At 34.8% G+C, this 19,703-nt stretch overlaps 1 protein-coding gene, 2 long non-coding RNA genes, 1 other non-coding gene and 1 pseudogene across 10 annotated transcripts; 3 read left to right on the top strand and 2 right to left on the bottom strand.

Moving 5' to 3' along the window:
- Window positions 1-300: 300 nt before the first annotated feature.
- Window positions 301-2,089, bottom strand: LOC140978533 (uncharacterized). The gene is made up of 3 exons (XR_012175576.1): window positions 1,786-2,089; window positions 1,223-1,279; window positions 301-664 (listed from the first exon to the last, which is right to left on the bottom strand). It is a non-coding gene; the product is annotated as an uncharacterized lncRNA (long non-coding RNA).
- Window positions 2,090-2,258: 169 nt separating this feature from the next.
- LOC140978537 (probable methyltransferase PMT3) lies at window positions 2,259-3,841 on the top strand (annotated as a pseudogene).
- Window positions 3,842-6,562: 2,721 nt separating this feature from the next.
- Window positions 6,563-12,555, top strand: LOC140978529 (uncharacterized). Of its 6 annotated transcripts, none has more exons than XM_073443665.1 (15): window positions 6,563-6,721; window positions 6,862-6,978; window positions 7,497-7,878; window positions 8,598-8,772; window positions 9,290-9,373; window positions 9,467-9,708; window positions 9,804-10,023; window positions 10,296-10,375; window positions 10,470-10,554; window positions 10,948-11,079; window positions 11,158-11,271; window positions 11,358-11,405; window positions 11,792-11,876; window positions 11,975-12,031; window positions 12,129-12,555. In XM_073443665.1, exons 3-15 carry the CDS (start codon window positions 7,655-7,657, stop codon window positions 12,224-12,226), a joined length of 1,644 nt encoding a protein of 547 aa, XP_073299766.1. In that variant the 5' UTR covers window positions 6,563-6,721; window positions 6,862-6,978; window positions 7,497-7,654; the 3' UTR covers window positions 12,227-12,555. The 6 variants fall into 6 exon arrangements, with proteins under 6 accessions (XP_073299766.1, XP_073299768.1, XP_073299770.1 ...); XM_073443667.1 differs by having other exon boundaries at window positions 6,862-7,013; XM_073443669.1 differs by lacking the exon at window positions 6,862-6,978 and having other exon boundaries at window positions 7,547-7,878.
- Window positions 12,556-13,369: 814 nt separating this feature from the next.
- TRNAT-AGU (transfer RNA threonine (anticodon AGU)) lies at window positions 13,370-13,443 on the bottom strand. Its single transcript has one exon. It is a non-coding gene; the product is annotated as a tRNA-Thr (tRNA).
- A 95-nt stretch (window positions 13,444-13,538) lies between these two features.
- Window positions 13,539-19,475, top strand: LOC140978530 (uncharacterized). Of its 2 annotated transcripts, none has more exons than XR_012175574.1 (3): window positions 13,539-13,742; window positions 13,831-13,921; window positions 19,120-19,475. It is a non-coding gene; the product is annotated as an uncharacterized lncRNA (long non-coding RNA). The 2 variants fall into 2 exon arrangements; XR_012175575.1 differs by lacking the exon at window positions 19,120-19,475 and adding an exon at window positions 16,938-19,110.
- Window positions 19,476-19,703: the final 228 nt, after the last annotated feature.

Below are 19,703 nucleotides of genomic sequence, written 5' to 3'. Positions count from 1 at the left end.
TATATATAGTGTGCAAAATCAAAAATCAAATATCAAATCTATTATTTTTTTATCTAAGAGATGACATGCACCTTAATTAGCGGTGCTTGGTAACTTACACAGATCAATAATGACATCAAATCTTTAATTTTTGCCGCTTTTCTTTCTCACAAATTTGTTCTGATAGTGGCGTTGGTTCAATGTTTTTTGACAGTTGTCTCAATATTCTTTCTATGTTTACATTCCATGTGGCTGCCCGTGCTCCTGATTAATATTTAATGACCAAACAACCAGGATATCTTAATGTAAACAGCTAAAGCGATTAAAATTTTTCATTTTGGGCCTACCGAAATTTCGACATGACCTATTCGTAAATAGGACATCCCAAAAAAAATAAAAACACAACAATAACTTTATACGCTCGAAATAAAGTCATAACATCAATTAACAACCTATAGCCGCACTGGCCAGGACTAAACACATGCAGAGCCGGCAAGGCTCGATCACACAACCATCAATTCAAAACATCATAAAAATAACAGTACAGCTACACGGGGCATCTCCCCGGTAAATGTATGACTCCATAATATAGTATATATATCTGGGAACTCTCAACCATGACTCGCCGACTGGGCACCACTACCTGACGCTCCACCAGACGCGTCAAATCCTCCTGGATAACATGCTATGGCATCAAAAACAACCACAGCATAAAAAGAAACGAGGGGTCGGGCCCCAGTACGACGAACTAGTAATATTACGACAAATATAACTGACATGAAATGTAATCAAGTAATATGTGATGCAATGCAATGTAATGCAATGCGTGAAAGGTAACAACCGATAACGGATACCAAACGGAGTCCAAATGAATCGCATCAACAACAGTAACAGTGGCCACCCGTGCCAGGAACGTAGCAACGCAACATCAAGTCGCCACTCATCCATGCACGTAGCATCGAGGGTACGGGAGCTACCCGCTCAGCCCTCATGCAAGTCATCAGGAGTGCTAAACCTACCCACCCGCTCCATCGATGACGCAACAACTCGATAGATCAATATCAATAGCAATCAAAGGAGTCAAGGCTCGAAATGCTATGCACTAATAGTATCAATACAAATAAATGCATGAATGCAATCACGTATTCACAAAAGCACATAAAGCACGCCACAACTCGTTACAACATACTCAACGTCATCTCACGTCATAATAGACGTCGTAATAAAAACAGTTCATACGTACCTCAACTGACTTTAATTTACCACAAAATATCTTAAATATTTCTCGAAAACTCCAATCCTGTGGCAAAATTATTTATTGCACATCAATTCCTATCTTGGTTAAATAATCAAGGAATTTATCGAAAGAAATTCCAAAATTCACTAATTTAGCCTAAAATTCCAAAAATCTATAATTTAGGCTTTAAAATTCCTAAAACTCATCGCAAGTCAAATCTAGTGATTTATTTAACTTCAATCTCTCAATACCGGACAACTTGAAATTTCGAAACTTCAATCGTAACGAATCTGAAATTTTCGATATTTTCTAGGAATTTCCAAAATTTTCATTTTCTATCTCTAACGCTATAAACACATACCAATAACGATTTACATTCAAAAATCATAAATTCCCAAATTAATAGGCTAAATTCGAAATATTATCTAATTAAATTTCGAAAATTAGCTTAATACATCCAATCGACTCCGATATAGCACCTACAATCAATAATCCAATATATATTAATTGTTGAAATTCGAATTATTCAAAATACCCAAAATTTCGAAACCCTAAAATCATAATTATACCTCAAGGCTTCGAAGTAAAGGTCTAGGAAACTTAAACCGAGAGTTTCCTCACAAATTCCGGCGAAAACGAGCGGCGTTCTCCGACGGGCTCGAAAAGTATCGTGAGATTTCTGTGCCAAATGGGTATCAATGCGTAGCTTGCGACGAGAGTTATCCGAAAATGTATTTCATTTAATTTTTCGGCGACCTGAGCGGCTAGAATCGAAGGTCAAAGACACGAAAATGGTGAAGGGTCGAGAATGATCGGGAAATGCAGAGAATTGAAGGAGAGAGATACGTGCACAGTGTCTGATTTTTTTATATATATATATATATATATTTTTTTTTAAAAAAAAAAACTTAATTAAGGACATTTGGGTTGGGCTTGGGGAGCTGGACGCTTACATTCCATTCGGAATATCTTAGTTTCAATTCTATTTAGTTTAACTACGTATGAATAAAAAACGCTTTGGCCGGGAACCATAACATTTATGGCTATCAATTTTCAAGAATGGCACCCGCGATTGGGAATAAATTTGTTAAACAATAAATTGCTCAGCGAAGTTCATTGTCTGGATGCAGTGAACAATCATTCCTAAAATCATTTGTACGTGGCTTGGATGAGTTAGATTTGTTGTTCTATAAGTTAAAATCCGATCATTAAACATGAAAACTTGCTTATAAGAAAACAATCCAACGTGGAAATAAAATACGGGCAGGAGTGTATTCTGATCATGTTTACTGTTAGAAATCATTTTTCCCAAAATGTAGAACTAATGGGAAATGCACCAAAAGTAGTACCATATCTGGCAACGCCATCATTGTTATGCCTCTGTTAAGACTCATTTTCAAAAAAGGTTGACCTAATGTGAAGTGAACCAAAGTAGTATATATTATATTCAACAACCCCATTATGAGTAAGCTGGGAACATGAATATACGTGTGTTCGGAATTGATATTCGAGGCGTAAAACTGCATGTTAATTGGTATTGGATAAAAAGGTGATGCGGAGGTTCATATCACAAGGGTCCAGAAATAAGAACCCGAGATATTTTTAATAAAATATATGTGGTTTCGTATATTAGGTTTTGGAGTTCGTGTATATCACATGTTCGAAATCACTAGCTTACAAGCTCGAGTTCATGGACAACATGCTAAAAATAGTTTATGTTTTAAATTTTTCATATGGCAGATGCTGAACTTTTCAAACCATATCTTGAACAATGAAGGAAGAATATAGACAGTTTTTTATGTTGGCTGTGGTGTTGTGAATTTTGGTGGATATCTTCTTTCATCTGATATCATAGCAATGTCGTTAGCACCCAATGCTGTGCACCAAAATAAGATCCAATTCGCTTTGCAAAGAGAGGAATTCCAGCATACCTCGGTGTCCTTGGGACAAAGAGACTTCCTTATCCAAGCCGATCATTTGAACTTGCTCACTGTTCTCGTTGTAGATCAAATTGATTGGCTATAAAGGGACATATCTATTTGCTTGAGTTGGATCTGTCACTAAGACCTGGAGGGTATTTTGCTTATTCATCCCCTGAAGCTTATGCTCAAGATGAAGAGCATTTAAGAATATGGAAGTTGATGAGTGAACTTGTTGAACGTATGTGCTGGAGGATTGCTGCGAAAAGTAACCGAACGGTTATTTGGCAAAATTAAAGCCTTTGACAAATGAGGTTATTTAGAAAGAGCACCTGCAACTCATCCACATCTTTGTCGATCTGATCATGATGATCCTGATGCGGTGTGGGGCGTACGAATGGAAACATGCATTATACAGTATTCTGATAATAAATATTTAATTTAACTATTACCTTTTGTTGTTTGCATGTATATATTTGAAGCTAAAGAATAATTTCTGAGATAAAATGGAAGATTTATTCACGTCCCCTTTAAGGGAAGTTGCCAGATTTTACTCTTGCTTGTATGGCGTTCTCAACTTTTTGTGATGATGACAAGCGGAGGTTCACTCCATCTTAATTAATTGGGATTCGGGTAAATAGAATTTTGGCAGAATTTAATTAAGAGGTGGACAAAAATGGGAGTGTGTATACCTTTTCTCATCTTTCAATTTACCTTTCTCTAAGGGAGATTGGACTTTGGATTTAGATCATGGGAAGATTGACCGCATTATAATTAGAGGATTCAAAAACAGTGTTATTCATTGAAAAATAGTTGACAAATATATAATAGATATATCGTGGTTAAAAATGTTTCCATAGTTTTAGGTTTCCTTGTGCTTTTCTAATATTTTCCTATCATCAGATGATCACAATGCTAGAGACAGTGGACTGGCACCATGGCCTGCCTGATTAACTTCTCGTCCCCTAAGTCTTGCTGATTTTGGTCATTCAAGTGCCATGTTTGAAAAAGACATGCGTTTGAGGTTTTTATTCCCTTTCCTACCAGTTCTGATTCTAATCTTACGCATTTGCAATCTCCATTTTCAACCAGGAACTTTGGAAGTTGGAACCGAAGGGTTGAAAATTATTGATGTCTTTTACACCCAGAGATCTCATCGAACACACTAAGAAACGTGATGGATATGAAGGCAAACTTGGGGTCATTTGCTGCTGCCTTGAAAGACAAGGATGTTTGGGTGATGAGTGTTGTGCATGAAGATGGTCCCAATAAGCTTAAGATTGTGTACGATAGAGGCTTGATTGGCACGGTTCATAACTGGTATGCACATGAATATTCCCATCATAGCTATGGTCCATTTGCTGTCTCTCTTTTATAAATCATCTGCCTCTAAAAACAAATGGAAGCAGTAGCAACTTGTGAAGATGGTGATGAAATGGTCCAAATGGATTTGTTATACCGAAGAAGCTGTGGTTAACAAGCGAAAGCATAAGGGATACCGAGTAGATGCATTCTCAGAAAAACATATTTTTCTTTAGATTATGTTCCATGCCACAAAATATTAAGAAATAAGTGTGGCCCACGTGAATAATGAAAATAAATTTAGATTTTATGTCTAAAATTCGTAAAGGAGTTTGCTACACATGAATCCCCTTACTTCTTTTTAAACTAGTGGAAAAAAAGCAATGAAAGATTTCATTTGGCTTCGTCCGGAAGCTACTGAACTAGCCATTTGATTTAAAAAGAACTAATTCACACCTTCTCTTTTATCTTCTGTTCTGGAAGAATCATTGATCGGAGAGCCCCAACCAACCCGGAATCTCGCCTTCATCTTTGGGGTAGCGAAGATTGGCGATATTTTTCAGACTCGTCATTTTCTTTCTGATTTGGACGAATTAGAAAACATTCAGTGCTTTGATTTTTTTAATGATTTTGGAAAAATAGTTTTTTATAATTGAGTTTCGAATTATATCGCTTCTCAATTGAGAACTTAGATATCTCATTCGCTATATATATATATATCAACAGAGATTGGTTTATGTTTATTATACACGTGATCCAATTAACTGGATATGCGAAGCACTAAATACGTACAACTTTAATTTAAAATATAACACCAAAAATAATGAGATATTTTCTATGTTATTGTCCATCCTAATTAATGTTTGTTATCAAAAAATATCAGAAGATTAATGATATAAAAGAAGTTCAAAATTATGTACTCGGCAGCAACGTACTTTTAGAAGATTGTTGATTCTTGTAAGTCGTTTTTGTAATTATAGATACTCGTGAATTACATTATTTGATTCAAGAAAACCCTATACGAAATTGTTTCCGAGACAAGTTGCTTATTTTCTAAAGTATGTTTATTTTTTAAAAGAAAGAACTAAAGTTTACCAATTCACTAGTTATTTATAAACTCGTCCAATTTGCCCATCATGTCGCATAAAAAGGGATTCAAATTAAAGTTACGAGCACATGCAAATGTTGTTGAGATCCATATGCTAGTAGGTAAATGTATGTATTAATCCATGATGCAAGCAATCCAGATAATGTATCGAAATATATAATTATTATTGATTGATACGCTTTCTATAATTGCAAAAAAGTTTACAACATAATTAGTTTAATTGCGGCTATTTTGCTTCTGCTTGCCCACAATTTGCCCGGGCCCTTCACTCAACCGATTGAGTACTTGTCTTTGTGGTGGGGTAATTTGGCACCAAACTATTCGTGCATGTGAAACCATTTTTGTGTGGGAAATTAGGTGCGCGGTTTGTTGTTTTGTATAGACATTTCGTGTGTATATCAATTAATGAAGTGACGAAATTGTATGCTTTTTTTTTCATGATTCTAAGTGTTTCGTATGGAAAATAATCGAGTATGTCTAAGGTTGCGCGTTTAAAAGTAAAATGATTCGATGATACATCGCATTCTTGACCATTGCTTATACATCAAATGTGTACATACATATTATTTTCTCTTGTTACCGAAGTAAGTATTTTGAACTTTTTTAAAAAACATTTACTTAATTATCTGTTTTTATATCATCTCATGTTTGACTCGATTTTACGATAATTTTAATTTGAAAAATAGCAATTTTATCGATCATCTTTCAATCAAACATGTTAGAGCAATAATTGATATTTTTTACCCATAAAATTATATTTATTACCTTTTATATATATAAAAAAAATTTAACGTGATTAATAAGAATCTATAAAATCAATTGGATTGCACGTAAAATGACAATTTGCGATTACGAAAGAAGGATTAATTGGTTGCATGGAATGGAATGTGACATTTGATTCGTCAAAACGCGTCCGAGAGAGATATTCAACGGCGAAACATTTATTTTATTTTATTTTATTTTATTTTAAAAAGGCAACATTTAATTAATTCGATTTATTATTAATTACAGTCCAGCTCCATCAATTAGTGCTAAACTTCCCTGTTCTCTCTCCCTTTAACAGCGAATTTTGCCACCAAAGCATAAAGTTTCATCGCAATCTTCATCTGTCTCACCTTTCCTTCTTCTACTCTCTCTAGACAAATTTAGGGTTTCGAGTGATTCGCTGTCGCATTGGTATTCTCTCGTTTTACTGCTCTATTTGTCGTGTATAAATATAAATATAAATTAATGGAGGGAAATTTCACTTACTGGATTTGATGCGAAGGTTACTTCTCGGTTGATGTTTATGCAGACAGTTGAGTTTTTACTTTTAGGGAAAGTTCTCGTGCCTTGAAATTGGGATTTTTAGGGGATAATCTTCTGTTTCTTTTTTGGAATCGGTGTGATGCGTTTCCTTGTGGTGCTAGTGATTGAATTTTGCTGAAATTGCTGTACGTGATTCTTATATATCCTCTGCTCTATTAAGGTTTTTTTAAAAATCCTTTTTCCTTTTGGTGTTATCCATAGGAATTGAGTTTTAGAATTTGGTCATTTTATTGTTTTTTGTTTCTCGACATCCAGTAGATTTCTCAGTTTATTTCTAGGATATTTTTTTCCACTTTTTCTTCAAATCCTCTTTTTGCGACGAGTTTTATTTTGGCGTTTCTTCCTCTTTTTGACTTGCTCTTGTTTCTGATCCAGAAAAATCTTGTCTTGGTGTTTAATTTATTATTGCCTGTGCTGGAGGATATTTTCTGGGCGTTTAAGTTGAGGAGTGTGATTGGCTAAATGAAGATATGAATTTAAAGAAATGGTTTACTTGAAAAGTAGAAATAAAACTAGACAAAATTAAATTATGGAAACTTTGACTAGGTTCTTCTTTTTACCTGCCAAAAAGGGATTTGTTGACTACTAAAGAAGATTGCTGACCTTTCGTGATTGATTATTTCTGGTTTATTTCTCTATGCAGCACGAATTAATGGTATCTTTTCTCATTACTCCGCCGATTTGATTCCGTAGCTGATGCATTGGATGCTTGGCTCTGAGTACATGGGATTATTTAACAAGCCAACTTAGTAGCATCAGAACCGGAGTCTCAATTTTTATAAGAAAAAAGTGGTAAGGTGGATGGAAACTGCTAAGCGTTGGTTTGGAAAGTTACGATCAAAAGAGAAGCCTAGGACTGCTAACAAGAAAAAAGAACCTGCACCCAATGGGAAAGAAGGCTCGAAAGCTCCGTTGAATGAAGAAACACCTTCGAATGCAACTAAGCAGAAGGTAGAAGCTGCCAAACAGTATATAGAAAAGCATTACAAGGAACAGATGAAGAGCTTGCAAGAAAGGAGGGAGAGGTAAGAGCTTTTTGTTCAATTTTTTGTTATGATGAACTGTTGTTTGATGCATTTAATGTGGTTCATATGTTTAGCTATGGATCCATTTTGTATGCTTGATGCTTTAAGACAATGTGCATCCATAATCCGTATCTTGTAGCGTGAAATCTGAACCACTTTTTGTTGCTACAGTTATCACTTACAGTTAATTACTACTACTGAAGCATTACGTAAGTCCGATTCACCATCACTGTGTGTGCAATAGTAGTTCTTCATCACAATGTTTAGAGAGTTTCACTTGATAAATCCTCAGATGTGCTATTGGCAATAGCAAGCTCTTTATTTGGCGTATCTACATTCTGTCATGTTTTTGATGAGACTGTTGAAAATAGAGGCCCCTTAGTTTTCAAGGAAGATTGCATAAGTGAATTGTTTAGCAGTGCTGGATACACTTTTTATTCATTATAGGGTGGTATCAGTGTTTTAAGTGTAGGGTAGAATGTTACGTTGGGGTTGTACTTATTGTATGTGCTAAAGAGAGTTAAATCTTGATTGACTCCTAGATCCTGCTTTGGCTTGTTTTGTTTTTTCATCTCTAGTCCACCTACACAACATTGCTTCTCATTTTCTTCTATTTATAACAATTTTTTTATTTTTTTTGGATGGACTTTGGTTCTTGATTTTCTATGACACTGCAAGTTTGGAATGCTGAACGAGTCATTCATCGTGATATCTTGTAGGCGTAACATGCTTGAGAGAAAACTGGCTGATGCAGAGGTCTCTGAGGAAGAGCAAAACAACATATTGAAGCGCTTGGAGAAAAAGGAAACAGAATATATGCGCATTCAGAGGCATAAAATGGGTGCTGATGATTTTGATCCACTAACAATGATAGGAAAGGGTGCATTTGGAGAGGTCCTCTCTCTCTCTCTCTCTCTCTCTCTCTCTCTCTCTCTCGCAAAACGCACCCTATTGTCTGAGCTATAAGAGTATTCATTCCTTTGTTAATTTTAGATAAAGGACATCCCTTTTTCATGTCCTTGTGAAGCTGAATATTGATGCATAGAGGTCTGGGAAAAAGGTTGGATCCGAATGATTTTTTCTGACATTTTCCCAATTCCTCCTACATAGAGGATGCATTAGAATGCAGGACAAAACATTCCTCATTCTTGGGTTTGTTCAGATTACTGCATGACTTGCTTCAACTCGTCAGTGAGTCATTCTCCAGTTGATACGGGATCACATATCGAATACTTAGTAATTAGTCGCTCTTATTGGGCTCCAAAATTTTTTATTTGCATTTCTTATGTTCCTTGGGGAGGAATACCTAGAATAACAGGAGTTTTGTGGATGATGATGTTGATTTCATTTTTTGTCGTATATTTTCTACTTTATTCGCATACGGTGACTTAAAAATAATTCAATAGTGCAGGTTAGAGTCTGTCGAGAGAAATCAACTGGCAATGTTTATGCCATGAAAAAACTCAAGAAATCAGAAATGCTTCGTAGGGGCCAGGTAACATTTATTATATCAAACTAAATGAATGAAAAAAATATCTCGAGTTTGATGTGATCTTACTATTTTCGACCCTTTCCTCTCTTTCTTTAGGTTGAGCATGTCAAAGCTGAAAGAAATTTACTTGCAGAAGTTGATAGTAATTGCATCGTCAAACTTTATTGTTCTTTCCAAGACGAAGAGTATCTGTATCTTATTATGGAATATCTCCCTGGTGGAGATATGATGACTTTGCTAATGCGCAAAGATATTTTAACTGAAGATGAAGCCAGATTTTACGTCGGTGAAACTGTTCTTGCTATTGAATCAATCCACAAACACAATTATATTCATAGGTTTGTGGTAATTTTGTGATTAGATGGAATGTTTTAGCTTCAAATCATGTTTTATTTGGTTATATCTCATATTACATTTCTTTATAATTTTACAGAGATATCAAGCCTGATAACTTGCTTCTTGATCGAAATGGACATATGAAGTTGTCAGATTTTGGATTATGCAAACCGTTGGATTGCAGCAATATTCAAGAAAAAGATTTTTCAGTAGGAAATAGTTACAGTGGGGCTCTTCAAAGTGATGGGCGTCCTGCAGCACCGAGGCGCACTCAACAAGAGCAACTGCAGCACTGGCAGAGGAATAGGAGAATGCTTGTAAGCTTCCTATAGCTAAATCATATCACTCCATAGGCCATCCCTTATTTCCTACTTTTGACCTAATCACCTAATTTATGGAAACCTCGGGGAATAGGTTGTGATTAAAATTAGTAAATTCCATCTATCGAGGGATATAAACTGTGAGATTCCATCTCTCAAATTCGTCCTCTTCTTCGCATATATATTTTTAATGCTGGCAATAAAAAAGGTTTGTAGCTGGAAGGTCAGCATGTAAGTATGTTGAATTCCCTCTTCTTTTCATGGCATAGGCCTACTCGACTGTTGGTACGCCTGACTATATTGCTCCAGAAGTTCTGCTGAAGAAAGGATATGGAATGGAATGTGATTGGTAAGCATTCCTATCAATATTGTTTTTTATTTTGTGTGGAAAAAAAATATTTATTCGTCTGATGGGGACGATCTGGATCATGTGTCTTGCCTAGGTGGTCTCTTGGGGCTATCATGTATGAGATGCTGGTAGGGTTTCCACCTTTCTACTCAGATGAACCTATGTCTACATGTAGAAAGGTAATGATAATAGGATTCAGTCTTACATGCTATTATTTTATTGGTGTGTGCTTTCCATTTTGTCTTCCTTTTGCGTCTTTGCTTCTTATGGATGTGGATTGTGTTTTCCATTGTCTTTCTTAATTATTGAATTAATATTCTCCTGTCAATGCTAGACGCCACATGAAGTCATGAATGTAACAGGTGAATCTTGTTTAAATAAAACTGTTCTTTCTCCCAATAAACCCGACAATAATATTTATATTTCAATTCATTGTGGAGGACATCCATAGAATGAAGCTCAATGGTTGCTGTGAATTTCTTTAAACTGGTGCTATGTTGGACGTTCATTGTGCTTATGCTTTATTGATGGGTGACTTTGCTATGGGTGGTTGCGCCTTGCTCTATGTGCAGATAGTAAACTGGAGAATTCATTTAAAATTTCCAGAAGAGGCAAAGTTATCACCTGAAGCAAAGGATCTTATCTGCAAACTCTTGTGTAATGTAGAGCAAAGGCTTGGAACACGAGGCGCTGATGAAATTAAGGTGTTGCTCATGCATATTTAATCTGAAGATTTATAACTTATGGAAAACCATTAGCTTATCTGTTACACCATCTTCCAGGCTCACCCATGGTTCAAAGGCATTGAGTGGGATAGGTTGTATCACATGAAAGCGGCATTCATTCCAGAGGTTAACGATGAGTTGGATACTCAAAACTTCGAAAAGTTTGAAGAGGTTTTCTTCTTTTTTCAGTTACACCTATGTCTTGCATGTTTCTATTTTTTTATTCTTTCTCTCATGTCCTTTCAATTTTCCTGCAGTCTGACAATCAAGTTCCTTCAACCACAAAATCAGGACCCTGGAGGAAGGTTGGTATATGCTGCCAATAACATCTCTATTTACCGGCTTTTCTGATGGTTTAAAACCTTCAATTCTCCACGTACCATGTCCTCATGGAAAACATCAGTGACTCAATTCTGCCAAACGCGTTGTTGTCTGGGATATGTAGGGTGATTTTGTATATGGATGCCTTTGTTAACCACAAATTTAGATTTTTTTTGTCATTTAGATGTGTTTTTTTTTTGTCAAAAAAAAAAGTAGAGAGTTACGCAGAAAGCCAAAACCACACCATTTTGGTTTCAGTAAAAGTATATAGCGAGTTTTACACTTTGGCTTTACATTTCCATCGGTGAAGCAGACATTTGCTTGCAGAATCTTCTCTGATCGAATCTGATTATGTCTTTTCATGGTGCAGATGCTTTCATCTAAGGACGTTAACTTTATGGGTTACACTTATAAGAACTTTGAAATAGTGAAGGACAATGAAGTTCCGGGAATAGGTAGCATATCTGTCCTCTTTGGGCGAACTAACCATATTCACTTCTACATTGCATTCAGTTCATTTGAATCTTGTTAACATTTGTCTTATTATTTCCAGCCGAATTGAAGAAGAAGAGCACAAAACCGAAGAGACCTACCGTGAAGTCCCTCTTCAGTATGATTCTCTTCCTCTCGATAGTATCGTTTACTTTTTACAACATATAAAAAAAAGACCCATTGTTTTATATTATTATGTTTCTTAAATGTTTAAGGTGAGGAATCAAATTCTTCTTTCTCTCCGCCTGCACAAGGAAGTTTTCTCAATCTACTTCCTCCCAAATTAGAAATGTCGAAAAAAGGTGAACCTTAGAAAGGAACTCCTCACTAGTCTGTGACTAGCATCAAACGACTGTAGTAACAAGACTGCGATAAATTTATTTTGAGGTAAATAGGATGGTTTGTTTGGCTTTTTTCATCTGTGATTGCTCATAATGTTGAAGTATCCATGGATGAAGTTAGTTTCCCAGGTGTATTTACCTTGTTTGAGCTCTGTAAATATGCAACTTTTTATTACCCTTTTGATAGTTGACGATGTGTAATTCTTTGTCGTTATAAAATTGTAGAGACTAATTCATTTCTCATGTAATTGTTATTTGGGTATAGGATTAATGAATGTGATTAACATTTTTTTGAAGTTTATATATATTTGCGTTAATCCCCATTCGGCATCCACCGTAACGCTTTTGTGACGAAACTGCATTTTTGTATCGATACTATTTTTGCGATAAATGGTAATGTGCATGCAATTCGTTTGAATGTGTATGTTATCAAGATAAATTCAAAACTAGTTAATTATTTTTCATAATTATATATAAAAGTTTTAAATACCATTAAAATAAGCAGGTATTTATGTGTCATGGGCAAACTAATCCCATAAGTTCAACAAGAAATTTAGAGAAGTTGATGGTGTTAGGAAAATATTATATTTTTAGATGAGTGTTTAAATTTATATATTGTGAATGAAAGAGTGTGACAAAATTATAATTAAAATAAAAGTGAATTGAAAATTTTTCAAGTTCGAGTACTTGGTAAATATGTAATTCTAAAATTAGATTTTTAATAAAATACAAAAAATATTTTTTTAGAAGTGTTTGATAAAGATAGGGTTTGATATTGTAAATGAATATAATAAATAATTTTTGAACAGAGGTAAGTGTGTAAAAAAAAAAAATCAATTATTTATTAAAATATCATATTCATTTTTGAAAGGGCGGAAGCACAAGCAAAATTTGAAATTAAACACACAAAACTAAGTAAAAAAATAATAATGATTTTATTTTAGAGATTGCTAAACTTTTTGTTGTTGAAAATTTTAACACCGGTGTAGAAATTTAATCATATCATACAATAAAAATATATCTGTGCTGAAATTGGTTTGGTGAAAATATATCTGTGTTATTATTGGAAATCAAAAAATTGGCCTTCAAAGAAAAGCATAACGTTTGACAGGGTTTGCTCTCGTTGAGAGTCGAACTCAAGACCTCCCGCTTACTAAACGGGTGCTCTAACCAACTGAGCTACGAGAGCCGTTTTCTGTTATCTAGGATTTAATTTATATATCTTAAATATTATGCTTTTATCCTGGACCCGGCAAATTACCAACCAGTTTCGGATCATTCTGTTCTTCTAATCCGTAGTCCGTTTTTCTTTTCATCTTCAAGTTTTTATCGTTAGCTTGATGTTAGCAAGTTTCTATACCTCAAAAGTTTCCCCTTCTGGTGTGTAATGAAGCTGATGATAGATTTGATGAAGACTGAAAACTCGTGCCTTTTCTGCAGAATACTGGAAAAATAAATTGGCGCCGGACACACCGGCTCGAATCGATGGTAAGAACTCAAAATTTCAGTTTTTATGTGGTAAAAGAGTGCTGTCTCGTTCACGACGTTTTCTTTTCTTGGAATCTGATGTTTGCAGTGCAGCTTCGTATGTTGGGTACCATTCAATTTTGACATCCTCTCGTCTTAGAAAATTATTTAATTGGAGAGAGCGATACAATTCTATGCGGGTATTTTTCTTCTTAAATTTTCATTGGATAATTGACATTTTAAAATTACTTCATTTGTTCCCGACTTTTTTGCTTAAGGTGTAGGATTCTAGTTTTTTACTTAGTTGTTTTATGCCTTATGGTATCTCAGTTTTCCATTGATTCGGTAACTTTTCATAGTGTAATTGGAGAATGTGATGATTAGCGCATTAGTTCTATTGGGTGTAGCTTAATGTGTGCTTAGCTACAAACCTTAGTGGAACTAACTGTATACTCTTGCGGCAAATGCGTGTCAGTTTCTAAATCTCATCATCATGATACAGTTCTTACCGCTCTAGCATACCTACCTGACCAGAAAAAAGTCTTCTTATAGAGAAAATTGCATCTACATCTGACAGTATATATTGTTTCCATCAGGTATGCTGTTAATATAGGAAATCCCAACATCTTCGTTGATGAGAGATCTTAGAAATGAAGAACTCTAATAACCAAGATAGGATCTTTCAATATCAACTGGCTATTTTCATCTTCTTTTCTTGATCCCAAACACTGTCCCAATGATTGTAGGTTCTGCCTCATCGTGTTTGTAAATATTGACAGATTTGACACGTCGTTGCTCGAGTCAATGATAGGAAAATATAAGTAGCATTTCATATTTCTTACTCACTATCAATTTATTTACCCATTAGCCTTCACTCCTCTAACTTGGGATTTCTTTGTGTCTTACTGAATGACTCGCTCCAGGTCCTCTTAAGTCTGGCTATGATCTCTACTACTCCCTTCAATATACTATGCATTCATATTTTTATTTATCCCACATTACAAATAAAAATCTCATATTATTATAGTCCATAATTTTGTGGAATTGTATATCTCTTACTCTGCTATCCGCTTCACGATAACTCGGTAATTTTTTGATTCACCGGACCATGAAATACAGGTACTTGTATTATCTCCTAGATGGAATTGTCCACTACGTTCTTCATCCTTAATATCTTCTCCACCTAATTATGCCTTCTGCCAATCTTCACCATCATTTCTACTCTATCGGATGTTGGGTTCCGGATCCAGCATTCCTGTTTTGTTAGGAAGCATAGTGATAATCCTAACTTTATTTAGATTACTAATGTCCGGGCGCACGTTTTGCGTGTGTGTAGTCTTTTATTTTATTGAAAATTTTCTTTGTAGTTTAATCTATTTTTTTTTGTAATTAATTTGATTTATAATAAAGTAAGAGTAATATCATTATTACAAAAATTGATGACGGACCATGTTGAGATTTGATACGGGGCCAAATTACAATATGATGAAGACCATACCAACTTACCAAATATGGTTACTATGATAGCCACGTTCATAATAATATATTAAGAGATACATTTTCTGAGTGTATAAATATATCTCTCTTCTTCCCTTTGCCTAAGTTTCCACCGAGGCCTCCCTTGACCGGACACGTTAGCGAAATTGTGTGTGAAGTATAAAAATAATTGTTTTTAATAAATCACTGATTCTATAGTTATTGTATTCTCACAACGCTGATAGTATAGAGTATAGCATTAAATGTTAGCATCAATTTTTTGCTAGTTTTTGTTTATATAATCCTTCTTAGTATTTTTGTTGACATTTGGATTTACTCAATAGACTAAGGTCTGAATTTTATTTTAGGCCTTTAAATTGTTTAAAACTCCGTAAGGATTGATGCAACAATAATATCAAAGCGAAAAGGAAATTTTTTTGTAGATATTAGCAATCATGTCACATCTTTTTTACCGACCTTTTCAGCAACCTTTTATTTAATTTTCAAAATTTTGATATTGGGTTATGCATAGCTTTAGCTTCCTAAATTTATTGCGTATAATGTCTAGATTTTATTTTTAAAAAAAATAGACTTAACAATTATTTGGGTTATGGTAATCACTAAACAACTATATATTCAACTTTGCGGTGAGGTTAAAGCTAAGTCCAAACTTTAACGAGTTCAGTTAATATGATAAACATTTCTAAGCTTTAATTGTACATTGATTGATACTGATTCTGGCTTTTAAAACAACTTGGGATTTCTAAGTTGGTCTAGAGCCCATGGTGAATAAATATTTGTTTTGTGTCTTTTTAATCGAACTCCGATATTGTCTATATTGCAATATCTTTAGAGCGCTCCTTCATTGAAATGCTTTACCAATATTGAATCATAAAATAGAGCCACATGCATTAATTATTACTTGTAATACAAATTAATTGAAACTGTCTTTTATTTGGAAAACTTTAAATCATTCATAAAATATTATGTGTATAGGCATAATAAAAATGCAAGAAAATATAATAGTTATTTTTCGTTCTGATGGAACGTTCAACACGTGTGGTCTTGGAATTTTTTTGGAATTTTTACTTTTATCATATTTCTGAGAACGAGAATCATATTTTTGAAATTTAAAAAGATGTGCTTTTAGGTTAGATAAATACAATAGGTCTACCAAAACCATTCAAAGCTGCAGTTGAATGCTGAATTTTACGATAAATACAGGAAATTCCAACGCTTAAGGTGCTTTAACACAGATAAGCATGCCAACCACCTCGCTTTTCTTCCCTATAAATTTGATGTTCTCGTGAAGGGCTAATGCATTGTCTTCCCATTTGTATTCTTAAATCTTCATCAATAGTCTTCTGTGTTTCTTTGCAATCTTCCATGTCTACGAATGAGTCAAGTTCTCATAACCAAAACATGGAACAATCTGGAAATCTGAAAAAGCCTGTTGCTACTAACTCAATGCCAATTGCATGCCGTGTGTGTGACAAGGTTTTCTTTGATAATCTGGGCCTCGTGTATCACTTTGAGGCTCACCTTGAAGACGAGAATTCAAACCCTAGTCTACAGGGCCGTACCATGGCAGCTTTGCAAAGTAGCTGGAATTTGTCTCTTAACAAAATGAGTCAAGCTTATTATGTTGACATTCCCAAGATGAATTACTACTTGAAATCATGTTCCCTTCCTATTCCTTCAGCAACGCCACCAAACGTTTTACCTTCTACTGTTGTCCAGATACCCGTGCTGAATTCCATGCCACCATTAAGGCCATCTGTGGATGCTTGTCAGAATTTACCGCCGCCTAATTTTCATCCAGATATGAGCCACAAGGCTGTTGCTTCATCATCAACTCGCCCTTTAACTCACTCTCAAGTTGGTCCAAGGAGTGGCTTTGCTCGTGGCATGGCGACTGTTCCTCCCATGCATTTGAGGGAACCAAATGGACGTCGAGGACGAGTTGCTGGTTATAAAAGGCCACATATGAGTCAGTTGAAAAAGCCCTCTCAGGAGATAATTATCATAAGCGATGATGAAGAGGAGATAGACTTAACTTTGAAGCTCTAAAAAATTAGTTGCGTTGATGTTTACTGTAGCTTCCCATGAATGCGTGGCCTTAATGTTTACTTTAGTGGCTTGTTCATTTAAGATCATGTTTTTAATGCTACTAGAGGTGCTTGTTCAACTTGAATGATTTTGAAAACCATGATGACTGGAAAATGAAAATTTGTCATCTTAGTATCATTGAAATAATAAATTCCTTTTTGGAAAACAAATTTGTGTTATGGTGTCTCTATAGTTTGGCCTCTCATTTCACAATGCTGAGCTGTCTCGCCCAAATCTTTGAGCGTGTGCAAACGTTATTTACGATGGACTCCATTAACAACTATTTTGCATAAGTTCTCGCTCTGCAGAAATGACCACTCGTTTTCCTAGAGAAATCTGAAATCCTTCCAACAAATCAATATAGGCTATCACGGCTTAACACATCCATTCACCAGTATTAAGAATCTAGATGTGTACACATATAGGTTTCAAGAAGTGGCTCCCGTGTGTATACCACCATCATATCTTGTAAAATTTAAGAGAAAACTCTCATGCTTTCAGTACATTTTCCTACATAGCACTTAGATTCCAGAATTTCTCAGATGGTCGACTTTGATACTGTGTTGTCACATCCAGGGTCCAGTGGCCCAGTCGAGCAAGATTTCTATCCAAGTGATAACATCGACAACCATTTTGTACCATCATCCTCACTTTGCAAAAATGGCTAAACCAAGTTGCTAACAAATCTTTTATCGAATACTTCCTACAAAGTGAACTGAAACATTGGTATTAGTACAAATTATCTTAATCATCTGAGGGCCGGTACCAAACAAAGTCACTCATAGTGCCTAGCATAACCTTAAAATAAATCCATTTTTTTTTCTAGTTCTTTGTTGGCTAACATTACGAGGCCTGAGTTGTCAGCAACCATGAGTATTTAATGCAAATACCGTAGAATTTAATGCATACAACGAACATCATTGTTGGAATGACCATAAATGCAAGAAGAGACATGCATGAAGTAATAACCTCTTTTGAAATCAAACGATGCTTTCTGTGAACACATGGATGCTCCCAAATGATTGCTGGCATGTGTAGCTTGTTATTATTATTTTTATTTTTTTAAGTAATGCAACTACATCTAGGTGCTAGCCAGTTTTGCAAAATTGATAAACACTACTGATGACTCTAACCATGGGTATACTTAAGAGTGGATGAATTATATGATTGTGTGGTATTTTATTATACCATTTTACTGGTAGTATGTTGTTAGAAATGGAAGGCTGAACAATGTTTTATGTTTTCGAATGACAAACTTCTTTTGGCCCGGTGATTCTTGACCAATTCTGAAGGGTTTCGTTTTATTGAGTTTTATGGTGGAATATACATTTTGCATGAACTCATTCAAATATTCGTGGTTATTAGTTTCCTTCTCATCCATGATAATGGTGTCCAATAGGATTCACTCTATACTGCAAGTGTTGATGCTAGTTTACTATCATAATGATCGAGCTATTTTTCATGAGGATTCATCTCATTTCGAATTTGAAACAGAAATTTGAAAATCTAATAAGTTTGAGCAAGGAACTTACTTGTTACCGTTGTATAAAATTATTTTAGCAGTTCTCAGTTTGACTAAACTGCAGACTCTATTATATGGATTCTGAGACAGTTTTCGCATCCTGTGGGGTCCAAGCCCCTTGGCAAAGCTAATTTATTGTGAGAATCATAGTAGCTGTTACTCCAGAATGTGCATTTGGTTGGAGTCTGATGGTGCTCGATTGTAAATAAATGTGTTTATGCTTGCTGCTATTCGCAGAAATTAGCTAAAGAAAATTAGTTTCCTGATTTACGTCTCATTTTATTCCTGCAGTGAATGTAACAATATGCTCAGGAACAAGAGGGAGCTTGCTTACAGAAGTATTTCCTCCGAGTAAGAAGTGAGGTGTGAAATAATAGGTCTTGGTTGAACTGGGCTTTCCTCTAGTAGTAGTTTGTTTTGGATTACTTGACAACCTCAATGGGTTGAGGAAGTGGCCAATGTATGACCTGAAAGATTCACAATTCATTTTTGTGTATATATATATATGATGTATTTATGCTCATATGCATGTACTGTGAAAATTGCTTATTACAGGATGTGTCCCTAGTACAATATTATAACTAGCGATTTTTGGCAAACGATACATGCATGTATATTAAATTCAATGTAAAGTTTAGTTTTACATAGATTATATTGTCTTGGTATGATTTTTTCTTTTATCTATTTTTTTGTTACCTCATGAGACCAAGATGATTACTAGATGGTTGATATAAATATAATTATGAGGTAGCATTTATTTTGATTAATGAGATTATATCGATAAATAATATTGTGATTATTAAAGTATTTGAATAGGATGTGAAATCATAATTAATAAATGATAATTTGTGTGGTTTGATTAATTAAATTTTGAG

The sequence above is a fragment of the Primulina huaijiensis genome, chromosome 6 (assembly GCF_012295235.1).
Source record: "Primulina huaijiensis isolate GDHJ02 chromosome 6, ASM1229523v2, whole genome shotgun sequence".
NCBI classification, from domain to species: domain Eukaryota; kingdom Viridiplantae; phylum Streptophyta; class Magnoliopsida; order Lamiales; family Gesneriaceae; genus Primulina; species Primulina huaijiensis.
This window is presented reverse-complemented; position numbering and strand designations above follow the sequence as displayed.